The 13989-nt window shown below is 42.1% G+C and overlaps 1 protein-coding gene across 1 annotated transcript in view; it reads right to left on the bottom strand.

The window, feature by feature from the left end:
* LOC307270238 (chloride channel protein 2-like) overlaps nt 1–13989 on the bottom strand; it is a gene marked incomplete at both ends in the record, with an annotated part of 146064 nt that overhangs the window by 19523 nt on the left and 112552 nt on the right. Inside the window, 6 exons of the mRNA XM_080053429.1 lie at nt 996–1028; nt 2839–2913; nt 3323–3387; nt 3644–3755; nt 6075–6265; nt 8750–8883. Of these exons, the coding sequence (XP_079909555.1) occupies nt 996–1028; nt 2839–2913; nt 3323–3387; nt 3644–3755; nt 6075–6265; nt 8750–8883 (610 nt within the window). The remainder of the gene's footprint in view (nt 1–995; nt 1029–2838; nt 2914–3322; nt 3388–3643; nt 3756–6074; nt 6266–8749; nt 8884–13989) is intronic.

The raw sequence follows: 13989 nt of genomic DNA, 5'->3' as shown, positions 1-13989 counted from the left end.
CAGAGTCAATAGAAAAAGAAAAGTGTTGAGGAAGCTGTTTGGAAATGGCAACACTACACTTTTACTGAAAGTAGCAAACTATACTACACTGCAGGATATGTAATGTAAAAAAACAGAATCATTATTTTTCATTACACAATAGAGAACCTCGCTATTTACTGGTAATAATACTCCCAATAACTCCCAAACAGTGGATCAGAGTGGGCACAAACCATCACATTAGATGTAGGCAGTTTTGAACTAAGGGAAGAAAATGCCCCCGCAAGAGGTGAAAATGTTTGAGAAATGTTTTTGCGTCTCCCAGAGAAGATAGAAAAGAAGAAAAAAGGGAGGTAGAGTTCTGGAAAATAACAGAAACAACTCGGTTTCATGTTAACTAATGAGATCAGTCAGAGTTTGAACCATCAGAAAATCTCTCAGACACACATGCCCACGAACACACACACACACGCACACACACATACACACACGCACGCACACACACGCACACACACGCACACACACACACACACACGCACACACACGCACACGCGCACACACGCGCACACACGCGCGCAAACACACGCACACACACACGCACACACACGCACACCTTGCTATTTATGGTTAATGACAGTACAGTGTGTGCATTGCTTGTTTATAGGGTAAGTAACCATGGACTGCATAAAACAACCTGGCTGTCACATTCAGGATAATAACACCATGAAAAAACTTCGGTATGAACATATTCTTTGTCATTCTAGACAAAATGGTAGTACCACAACATCTGTTTTTCTCTGGTACTTGGATGTTTCAGTGGCACTGAATCAGTAGAATCGTGTGGTGACATTTAACAGCTGTGACTTAAACACAAACAAAAGTATATATACATGATCAACTCAAAGACATTGTGTAGGTGACAAGAGGCACGTTTGTTTCAAAGTGAAAGTCTATGGTGGCCTTGTGTCTCATTGCTGGGTTGAAATAGAAACAGATAGGATGCTCACCACCGGCGCCGCAAAGTAACTCTTTAGGATGGCTGGTGGCTCCTATAGTGAACGGAATGACATCACATGGTGAACATCTCATGAATTGGCAAAAGTTAATATATTGAAGCCAGATTGTGAAAAAAAAATCAACGGTGCTGAGAAATTTCCAAAGATCAAATGTGTGAATGTATTTTTCTATCTTTTCTGAATGCATGATTATTGCATGAGCGGGGGTGGTGTTTGATTGTTCAGAAATCAAAGTTGATTGATAAGTTGTCATTGTTCTTGTATAGGGAGGAATCTTTTTTTTCCCCTCTCAATTCAATAATCAGATGCTTGTTTCATTGATTGACATGCATCGCTGCCGGAGCGTACTGTATGTGTGCGCACCCCGGTAATTGGACAGCGGGCTACAACCCAGTTTTGTGGCGATATTTCTCCAATGCCTCCTCCCCAGGTCCTCTCATGCATCATGGTTTAAATGGGATCGTTTTGCTGGAACCATGTCATTCAAATACCTGCCTGTATCCCTAATGAAGAGATATGATGTCCCCATTCCGGGGGACATTTAACGCTGCATGCACAGAGGAACTCCCCTCCCCCTTCCCTCAACATTTGAACACATGCCCTGCGTTCCAAATCGCATACTCTTTCTCTTTCTTTTTTTCTATTCTACACACTACCGCTGATCACACAAATAATCTAGATAGCTTGCAATGGGCACATAATTGGGACTGGGCACACAATACTTTACTTATCTATTTCATCATAACATTGTGCATTGATCTTGCCACTTGCTCATATATCCATCGCATCCCCGGTTGTTTTAATACGGAGGTCATTGTAGACTCTTCCGGGCCACACTGGATTGTGGGTCAGAATTGCACAAACAGCATGCTGATTTCAACACTAAAAATATTGTTCGGGTATTACACCTACTTCTAAGTATACTAAATCTGACCACAAGAATTGCGACATCCTAAATCTTCTTATACATACACAGTATATTCTACCATACTAAAAAGCAGAAAGTGTGGGTATTGGAACGCAGGGATGGGCTACCACACAGGGAGGTGACTGTACTGTGAGGCTGTCACTGATTGGACGCCTCGGGGTGACATGGCTGATGATGGACAGCACAGCATGCTTCGGTTGAACAGCCTCATCCTTGTAGACCACTTGACCACAACTCAACCCACATTCTGATTTTAAAATGACAGTCATTTGACCCTAGTTTCAATCAGGTAATAGCTGCTCTCTACAAGAAAAAGCTGAATTGAATAAGATTCTGTGTAGCTTGTGGTATTTTAAGAACAATCACATTGAGTATACAAATATTGGTTTACCTAAGTTCAAAATATTAAATTTATTTCATTTGCTTACCCGTTACAACTCTGCCTATATGTACTACATGTAAAGGGCTTCACGTAATGTGAATATCTGTTACTGGACTTCCGACTTCCAGACTGTTACTTTCTTTAAAGAAACCAATTGAATGACAGCATGCGAATTGTTGCCATTGCCAGTAGTAGTATTTCAGTTGTCAAGTGTTCTCTATAACCTGAACTGACCATGAGACCAATTAAAACAGGTTAGAGCGGAATGAAGTCTAGCTTTATCCAATCACGTTAGCGACTAGTGGCAGTCACTGGTTGTACAAGGAGGAGGATGTTCAACACTGTTTTTTCGGGGCACGATGGCTCAGACTGGGGTTCGGCAGAGCCTGGCCCAGATCACACAGTCCATCGGCATTTGGGATTAGCCCTGGAATGGAATGTGGCGGTGACAAGTCGGCTGATTGGCTGATGATGAACCTGTTGCCGGGCGGATTCCGGGCATTTGGGTGACAGCCCCGACAGGTGGCTCTTACCACGACGGATATCCGCACTCGTTTGGACGGCCTCCTGAGCTCAGGAGACACGGGGCTCTCCAAGTTGTTGTTTTTCTTCGGGGAGGCCAACCAGAGACAAGCACACAATGTTATACAGTACACAACAACCCTAATGTTACTTTGGGGGTGACCTTAGAAAAAAATAAAAATAAAAAATCCTTGCAACGTCATTGTGATTTGAGCAAATGTTGCAATGCTGGGGAACATTTGCATATTTATTCGGTGGTCAAGAACTAAGAGAAGTAAGTATTATATTTGAGGCTGAATGATGTAGCCTACTGTGTGTGAGTTCTGTGTATGTGATTGTGTGGGAGGTAGAGCGTGAAGGACTGTATGTGACGGACAGCATAGGACTGTGTGGGTGTATGCAACCTGTGAACGACAGGATCTGAACCACTGAAAGTGTGTGTGTGTGTGTGTGTGATGGTGTTATTGGGTGCATTCGAGGACATGGCTATCTCACCTCCAGGCCTTCTGCGTCTGGACTGGCACAAAACAGGTTCTTTAAAGCAATGCCTGAATTATCATCTGAAAGAAAGAAAGAAAGAAAGAAAGAAAGAAAGAAAGAAAGAAAGAAAGAAAGAAAGAAAGAAAGAAAGAAAGATATTCAAAAACAGTGAATCAATCAGATATCCTGTTATATACTCACATTATGTGCCTCCTGTTTGCGCAGTCAGAACCCATCTTACTTTCAATCTCATAGTCTTTTCCTTTTTGATAGCCTCATAGTTCTAGTGTTTGGAAAAGTCTTGTGTTTGTGAGAGAGTGTGTGTGTGTTTCTTACTGGTGGGTATCTCAGTGGGCCTCTCCACCACAGACACTCTCTTCAGTGCGGGTTTGAGGGGCTTCTGAGAAACTGGACGAACGGGACTGAAGGTCGACTCCTCAGTAGAGATCTGTGATCACACACACACACACACACACACACACACACACACACACACACACACACACACACACACACACACACACACACACACACACACACACACACACACACACACACACACACACACACACACACACACACACACACACACACACACACACACACACACACACACACACACACACACACACACACAAAGATAAGAAACAGAACCCCAATCCTGCTTAAGAGATCAACCCCTCTGCGGACGGACTCATTAGACAAATGGATGTACTTCTATCGGAGAGAGATGAGATGGAGGCCAATCAAAAGGGAAGAATGAAAGAAAAACCAGCGGGAGTGGAGAGAAAAACAACGGGATCCCATGTTGGCCTTGATGTAAAAATGTCACGACTTTAATGACTTTCCATGACCTAAAAAAGTATTTTTGCTGGGGCTATGATAATGTTCTTTTGAAGTGGTTGGAACAGTGTGGTGTCTAACCCCCCCCCCCTCCCCCCCCACAAAAAAAAAACAGTTCCACGGATCAAATGCTTGTGTGAAACTAGTGAGAAATATATTCAGCTATGGTTCTGTGAAGTGGGCCCATTTGTAAGACATCATTAATATTGCTGATGCACCGGGATGATATTCTCTTTTAATTTAATATTGGACATCCACTAACAGCTGGAGTCTCGTTAATGCTTTTTTTCCATGTTAAAATTAATTGAGTCTTTTTCAATTGTGTCTTTCATGCTTTTAAGGACAGGGGTCGACACTGAAGTTTGTTTTAGACCTCCTCATATAGCTAGCTAGAGTGATCATAGGAAAACCTTTAAGAAGCACTGATGAAGGCAGCAAAGGAAGGAATGGAGAAAGTGCGAAAAAAGAGAGGGAATAAGTCACAAATTGAAGAAAAGAGAGAGATGGTAAATGCGTGCCCCCCCCACACACACACACGGCTTCCTCCCACTCCCACTTCTATATGCCCGAGGGTCTTCTACTCAGCCACTCACTGCAAACTGATTAGAGAGAAATGAAGAAAGGAAAAAAAGAGATACATCGACATTTTTAGCAGTATGGTGCAGGATCAGGAACTCTTATAAAGAAATCTACCCTAAACCACTGCTGCAAATCTCCATACTGTGTCTTTTTCACACACACACGCTCACACACACATGCACGCACGCACAAAGGCACACACCCACACACACACACACTCCTTATTTCCCTTATTGATGGCTTAATAACAGGTGCTCCAAGCTACCCATTTGTCACACATGCACACACACAGCACACACATACATGTGTGTTTCTAAATAATTCCACCCGTTCACCATCCTTCTTATTCCCAACTCAGTGTTGCTTCTTTAGCGCCATCATCAGGACAAGTTTGAATGTGTCCAGTACTTCAGTTTTCTGACCTAATACCTGCAAAACTAATGACATTCACACCAACCTCGGCTAATATTTTTTTTGACAGTCAATTAAAAGGGTAGTTAGCTTGTTGACCATCCAGCTATCAGCCCACTTTGTGTTTGTGTTAAAGTAGCTAAGTGAACTATTATATATTTCTGAATCAGGAATTACATGTTCAGCTAACGAGACTATCAGTGCAAAGAATGCTACTTTTTCTTAATGCCTTTGTGCGGGTATGCTCTGCTTGTGGCATAAAAAAAACTCTACTGCTTTTATCCAAAGCGTCCGCTAACTAGAATGAACACAAACTGAGGGTTCCTCGGAGCCACTTTGAACAGATTTTCATTTCTTTGTTTGTTGAGTGATGCCTACTTTGTATGATTTATGTTCTATTTTTTAACCTCTGTAAAACTTTGTGAATGAAATGACATTCAATTCCATTTTTATTTTCTTTAATGACCTTAAAAAGTGCTTCGAGGAACTTTCAGTTTTTGTTCATTCTTGCACCCCCTTTGGACAACAGCAGTAGTGTTTTTACTACGGCAGCTGTAGTTCCAGGGTGACTGACCCATGACAAAGGCATTAAGAAAAATATACAAATAGCATTCTTTGCACTAATGATTTGGTTTGCTGTCGTTAGAGGAAAAATTAGACTGTTTCAGAAATATTTAAAAATTCCTCGTTTACCTATAGGGTGACATTCCTTTACACGCCTCTTTTTTTTTTTTTTTTACCTCACCTGCACAAGTTCTTTATTTTCTAATTTCTCTTTGTTTGTACTTTTACATATATGTTATATTTCTGTTGCCAATGTTTTTTGTTATTTTTATGGTGCGAATACATCTAAATCAAATTCAATTCAACAGATAATAAAGAAGTCCGAGGTGTTTCCAAAATGTTCCAGGATGTGCATTGTGATAACTCTGACCTGGAAGCGGACCTCCTGGCTGACCCTGGTTCCTCCGTCCTCACTGCCCGGCTCAGACACCACAGACATGCGCTTCTTCTCGGCCACGGCGCGCTCCCTGATGTACTCCAGCCGCCTGAGACGACCCAGCTGCTGGGAGAGAAGAGACTGCAGCTGGGCACGCTCTATGGAGCCCAACAGGATCATAGACTCTGGGGGAGGAGAGAGGACAGACAGAGAGACAGACAGACAGACAGACACGCACATACACACACACACACACACACACACACACACATACACATAGGAGAACACCGTTATTAGAAGAGGAAGACAGGAGAGATGAGAAGAAGGGAGGAACACAATAAATTAAAGGTGCACTATATCACTTTGGCTGTGTCAGAGAAGGGAACATTTTCTGAATATATTCTCATAACTGAATAAACAAACTTTATTCACAGGAAAATTGGATGACTGGAACACTTTGAGGTTAGAAAGCATCCTGAAAAGTTAGTGTTACACTGTGGTTGTGTACAGCAGCAGGGCCCACAGTTTGGTTTACAAATATATTCTAGTCTTCCTTTTTGTTTCCAGGTGCCGTCAAAATAGTTTTGATTTATGGTGATAGATTTATTTTAGGCTAAGAATTATATGTAGAGAAAATATGTTTTGTTAACTAACTGCAGGCTCTGTGAATGTGAACAAGTGACCCTCACATGAAACTGTATAGTGCACATTTAACAAAGAAGAAGTTTGAGTTTCCGTTGATTCTAGCCACATCTTTGGATACAAGCGCTATTTTTTCTACTGCACCGGCTCTCAAGCGTGTGCATTTGTTAAGGAAGCGATTGACTACGTCCATGAACAGAGACCGCAGATGTGTCGCAATGAGGCATTGTTTTTATATGTGACTTTGTAAGAAAAAGAATGGTAACATGACGATGGTGGAGCAGATACAACTTTGATGTTGTACCGTTCACCGAACCTAGGCCGTTCTGGTATGCCTGCCTGTCGTAAAGTGTATGGGGGGGAATAACTATATAAAAATAAAGTTGTTTTCACTGATGGTCACGTTTGCCATTACAGGTCATTTATGATCATCAGGGAAAAATGAGACTGTTAATTAACATTTAAAAGTTCCTCATAGGAGGTTTAAAGAAGGAAGAGTGAGCAGAGTGCACATGCCTCGAAACACATGTTGCAGCACTGCAGAGCGCTCAGCTGAGTTACATAATAAGAGCCCAGTATGCAGTGAATATGTGTGTGTGTGTGTGTGTGTGTGTGTGTGTGTGTGTGCAGGTAGCAGCGTGCTTTCTTTAAGTAATTGCCTTTGTGACAGTATGTGCTGCTTACGTATTTGGTTAAATGCCGCGGCTAATTGTTCCTGCACGATTGCATAATTGAGACAGCGACGGAATACCAAGTCTGCACTTCAGCGAGGTGGGCGAGAGAGCAGCGCCATCAGCAAGCTGTGAGCCGGCAAGTCAATCAATCAATCACGTTTAACGAGCACGCCAACAAGGTCACTGGAATGTGTTTTTTGGTACAGACTGGAAGGGACACCCAGTCCAAAGGCATCAGCAACGTGGAACACAGACAGCCATATTACATCAGAGTGGTGTGGTGTTTTTTTCTGAAGCCTTTATATTTACGTGTCAATGAGGGTTTAAGGTAATATCTGACATAATTACAGAGTTAAAAGGGTTGTGAAGAAAATATCTGACTTTGAAGCCTTGACTCTCTCTAACTAATATTATCATTATTATAATTGATATTTCTGAGTAAAAGATGCATCATTTAGTATTTTATGGACACACTGGTGCAGCAGAACAAGCTTTGTTGAATAATGACCTAAACTAGTTGTTATTTCAAACTTATTGGCAAACAGTTGCCTATTCAAACATGTATTCATCCTGTGTGTGTGTCATCGGAATAACCTTGGAGAGATTCTTAGCAACTGGTGAATGCGCTGTAGTTCTAATAGTCTCTCTCTTTTGGCTTTGTTTCTGGTCTACACACCAACTCCAGAGGGAGAGTTCATTTTTTTCATCTGCTAAATGCTCCACTATGTTTAACAGGTAGCCTGTTGTTTGATGCTGGCTGCGTGCCGCTGATTTAACCAATGTTGAAAAGAACAGAATGGCAGGACGAAAAAAAACGAATGAGTAACGTTAATCAAATGAGACCGGTGCATTTAGGGGTCCATAAAAAAACACCTCTTTTCTCCAAATGAAAACAACCTATGGTGAAATGAAAGAAACCCCCAGTATTTACTTTCAACATTTGAAATGGTCATTTTAAATCTAGATATGCACACACGTATTTAGTTCATGCATGTTCTTGCTGCTTCCGTTTCGATCTGTAAGCACTCTCATTAGCTTTGACGTCAGGCCTTGCACACGTCACTCCCTTCTCATGATACTGCAAAGTTGCATAGATGAATCGATATATAGATGATGATTAGTGGTTCCTTTTATGGGAAGGTTATTGCTGAATAATCCTTGGATGGACACATGGATTTTACACATTAGAGGATGATATACAGTACTTTGAATACAACTAATGTAAAGTGTGGTGGGTTACTACCTTTTGAACAAATACAAATTGAAAAGTTATTAAAAATCATTACTAATACTTTTCCATCTCTACTGTCCTGTGTATGCATAACGTGTGTTATGTGTGTGTTTGTGTCTCACCAACTGATTCCACCAGAGCCAGAGTCTTGAGGTGTCCTGTCAGCAGTACGTTGTGCAGGTCTCTGTAGCAGCAGTTGAGTGTGATGTAGCGCACATCCCGCACCATGATGTCCTCCACGCGGATGTTATACTTCCTGAGAAGAAGAAAAAAAAATGGTCCAGAGTAGAATCAATGCATGGAGGTGGCAGAGGAAGCGCAGAAAAAAAGGCAAAGGAGAAGACAATCCATTAAAGGTGGAGTCAGCAAATTCTGGAGAAGGCTTGTTGTAAAACTGGTATGTAAACAAAAAGGGGGCCACCAGAGCTAACAACATGAACTATTTACAGAGCAAAGGCTGTATACTGGATTTTTTTTATTTCAGGGTAGCCTACTCATAGTACAGACATGTAGCGGGCTTGTGAGGAGATATTCCCCTAATTTGACTAAAAGTGTTTTTGACAACAAGCATAGTCCATAATCGCTGACTATTTCCACAGATCCTCTTCACATATAGAGTATACACTGCTGACTTTTGAACATGTTTTCTGATACATTACCATGCACTAAAGTCACTGGACTATTCTATTTATTTTTTGCTTTGCTCAGTACCGATCAATAACCATCTCTGTCATGGCTGACGCCGAGAGCACACCCTTTTCTCCAGGTGACCGGGTCAATCGTTACACCGTCCACACTGCATGCGGATGTTGTGTGACGGCAATGGCCATGTGTACATTAGGTGCAAAAAGCTTTCTCTGTTCCTGTCCTAAGCTTGCCAAAAAACCCTGCAAAACCCTCCCTACAGCATCCGCTCCAGGGTTTGTCCGATGCCAAGCAGCCCCTATAAGCCTGGGGCCAGGAGGACACAGACTACCGGCCAATAAACCTCCGCGCTTTGTTGTGTTGACAAGTCAATAGACTGACCTCTCCTGAAATACAAAGTTAATTCCATGACTGTGCACTTCAACCCCCTTATCCACTTTATTACAATAGAGCACGAAGATGATCTCGGGGCCCCCATTAAAAAGTGTACAATATCAATGAAATGATGTGCTACAACAATGCACCCACAGGAAGGTTGTCTGTTGGTCTTTATATGAATGAAGCACTATGGAGAATGTGTAAGATGATTGCTAGTAAAAGCATTGAAGACCCAAATCATAAAAGTTTTGTATTGCCCCTTCATTAGACAAGAACATTAAATTGGAAAAACAAATTAAATCCTTGATTACATTTTACGACTTTTAGCTCCAATGTGTTTCTAAGATCATTTACACAATATCTGTGGATTGAAACCATGACAGGGTTAAAGTTAGGGGAATATTAGCATCTCACAAACAGTTCAAGTCGAAATTTGGATTTTGCCTGACAATTTTCTTTCTCAAAGGCATGATGTTGAAACACATGGAAAGAGAGGGATACATATGAAGGGCGCATTTTGCAGTCTCATCACCACCTATTGGCCAATCTCTACATGATAACTGGCCTCCACACCATTTCAAATGTACGCAATTTGAACGTTGTGTGGCTCAAGGCACTGTCGAGTTACATCACAGTAAAAAGCTTTTAATTTTCATTGCAAACAAAGTTCCATTGACCTTTTATAAAAAAAAAAAAAAAATGTCAACATGGCTGGTTACCGACAGAGGTAAAAGAAAACGTTTTTTTGGGCATCTAGGTAAGGACTTGCAAGGAGTTTTTGTTTTTTTCTTAACTTCTCCAAGATCACCTGTTGATCAAGCAGTGTGTAGGCCCAAGGATTTGGAATGGGATTTTCTGCTGATCAAGAAATTAACTATACGGTTCTTTGTCTGTTTTGTTCAAAGAAATACTAAATAAATAAATCACTTCCTGGACCATCAGAAGATATTTCTTTAAAATCTACCGGTACTGTTATCAAATCAAAGAGATCAGGTCTTAGACAGAACAGTAATACAGTATCTCACAAAAGTGAGTACACCCCTCATATTTCTTCAAATATTTCATTATATCTTTCCATGGGACAACACTGAAGAAATGACACTTTGATACAATGTAAAGTAGTCAGTGTACAGCTTGTATAACAGTGTAAATTTACTGTCGCCTCAAAATAACTCGACACACAGCCATTAATGTCTAAACTGAAGGCAACAAAAGTGAGTACACCCCTAAGAAAAAATGTCCAAAAGTGTCAATATTTTGTGTGGCCACCATTATTTTCCAGCACTACCTTAACCCTCTTGGGCATGGAGTTCACCAGAGCTTCACAGGTTGCCACTGGAATCCTCTTCCACTCATTCATGACAACATCACGGAGCTGGTCGATATTAGAGACCTTGCGCTCCTCCATCTCCTGTTTTAAGAAGCCCCAAAGATGCTCAATAGGGTTTAGGTCTGGGGACATGCTTGGCCAGTCCATCACCTTTACCCTCAGCTTCTTTAGCAAGCCACTGGTCGTCTTGGAGGTGTATTTGTTATCATGTTGCAATACTGCCCTGCAGCCCAGTTTAAGAAGGTTGAGTGCACGTTTTCAGCATCATACCAAGAGGTTAGCTTTGGAAAATTGACGTATGAGTGCTGCCAGCATTGCTGCAGGGCTTGAAGGGGTGGGGGGGGTCAACCTGTCAGTGCTCAGACCATACGCCGCACTCTGCATCATACGGGTCTGCATGGCTGTCGTCCGAGAAAGAAACCTCTTCTAAAGATGATGCAAAATAAAGCCCACTAATAGTTTGCTGAAGACAAGCAGACTACGGACATGGATCACTGCAACCATGTCCTGTGGTCTGATGAGACCAAGATAAACTTATTTGGTTCAGATGGTGTTAAGAGTGTGTGGTAGCAACCAGGTGAGGAGTACAAAGACAAGTGTGTATTGCCTATAGTCAAGCATGGTGGTTGGAGTGTCATGGTCTGGGGCTGCATGAGTGCTGCCAGCACTGGGGATCTACAGTTCATTGAATACCAACATGTACTGTGACATACTGAAGCAGAACATGATCCCCTCCCTTCATAAACTGGGCCGCAGGGCAGTACTGCAACATGATAACGACCCCAAACAAACCTCCTAACGACCACTGGCTTGCTAAAGAAGCTGAGGGTAAAGGTTATGGACTGGCCAAGCATGTCCCCAGACCTAAACCCTATTGAGCATCTTTGGGGCTTCTTAAAACAGGAGATGGAGGAGCGTAAGGTCTCTAATATCCACAAGCTCCGTGATGTTGTCATGAATGAGGGGAAGAGGATTCTAGTGGCAACCTGTGAAGCTCTGGTGAACTCCATGCCCAAGAGGGTTAAGGTAGTGCTGGAAAATAATGGTGGCCACACAAAATATTGACACTTTGGGCCCAATTTGGACATTTTAACTCAGGGGTGTACTCACTTTTGTAACCGGCAGTTTAGACATTAATGGCTGTGTGTCGAGTTATTTTGAGGGGACAGTAAATTTACACTGTTAAAGTGTCATTTATTCAGTGTTGTCCCACGAAAAGATATAATGAAATATTTGAAGAAATGTGAGGGGTGTACTCACTTTTGTGAGATACTGTATATATGTGAAAAATAACATTTGACAGAAATGAAAGCCTCTAAGAAATCGCCTTTTATTTCCGATGTATTGGCAGCCGGTTTTAATTTGCTGGTGGATCTGAGAGAATAAGGGAACGCGTGCCTTTTGAATTGGCCACAAAACATTACCAAGAGTAATTTCCCTGGGGATATCAAAAGGCAGTTGATGAAATCTGATTGGTTTGCTGTTAATTGAACCTTCCTCCCCGCAAGAGCTCAGGCCATACATCTGATCAGCTTGAGCTATCTCGCTTTAAAGCCCGAGCTTATAGATTCCAGGCCAAGATAAACAGACTGATAGGGTCATAAATCCAGGCTTTAAGATCATCCATATTGTCCAGAGTAGAGGGAAGAGCGGCTTGGGGGCGTTGTGTGTGTATGGTGTGTGTGTGTGTAAACGGGGATGAATGTAGTAGGAAGGAAGTATGGAATCCAATAAAAGTATACTTGTAATGGATACAATATGATCATACAGTACAATGAGGTTCCCCCTCCATGACAGATGAGAGAGCTGAGGACAATTCAAATAACTAGCTGGCCATTATGAAACGGATAGATGAACAAACGGCACACACACACACGCACATGCACACACACACGCATGATGTTATGTAATTGTGCCCAACTCCAACGCTGAAGATGAATCTGTCAAGTGAGAGATCTGAATAAAAGAGCGAGAGAAGAGGTTGAGAAGGTTTCATGTGTGCAACCGCGCCTGATTAGATACAACGATTGGGTAAGAGCATGCCTGTACTGGAAACAAATATGTGCAATATGTGTGTGTGTGTGTGTGTGTGTGTGTGTGTATCTTCATATCTGCAAAAGCTATTCACAAAAAAAAGATAGGAAATCCAATTCTCTTCATGTCCGTGTGGGTGTGTGAGCGAACGTACAGTACAAGCCGTCCTACTTGTATCACACAGCAGGTGTTATACAAGTGTTCTCTTGTGAGAATGTGCCTGTGTGTGTGTGTGTGTGTGTGTGTGTGTGTGTGTGTGTGTGTGTGTGTGTGTGTGTGTGTGTGTGTGTGTAGGTGGACGGTTGCGGGGGTGTGAGATGGATCATTTCCAGTTTGAATGAAAAACACATTGGGCTTGGAGGGGGCAACGCTGCTCACAGCATCTCAACCCCACACGGTTTTAGCTTCCACCTCCTTCTCATATGCTGCAGTAATATCTCACACACGCTGACACACACACACACACACACACACACACACACACACACGCTTGGTGGAATGAAATGTAGAATGAAGGTGGAGAAAAAGTGAATGAAGGGAAGTAGGAGCTTTCTGCACAGCAAACCGAGTTCATAGTGTGTGTGTTATAAAATATAGATGATTCAAAGTGATTACATTTTTGTGTGTGTGTGTGTGTGAGTGGCCTGAATGTTTACACACCAAGATGCACACACACACACACACACACACACACACACACACGCACGCACGCACGCACGCACACTAAAGGGGAGATTCCTGACAGTTTATCAATCCTGTTCACGCCTCGGCAATTTTTAACATTTGAAACGTATGTCGTTATGTCAAGATAATTTCATATTTTGTGATGATGGTTAGATTGTGTCATGATTGATTTCCACTTAGCATGCACACACACACACACACACACACACACACACACACACACACACACACACACACACACACACACTCTCTGACAGTTTCTCAATCATCTAAATACCCTGGCAGCCTATA

Source organism: Ammodytes marinus (assembly GCF_949987685.1).
Source record: "Ammodytes marinus genome assembly, chromosome: 3".
NCBI classification, from domain to species: Eukaryota; Metazoa; Chordata; class Actinopteri; order Uranoscopiformes; family Ammodytidae; genus Ammodytes; species Ammodytes marinus.
The sequence above is the reverse complement of the archived record's forward strand: the minus strand, read 5'-3'. Positions and strand labels throughout refer to the sequence as shown.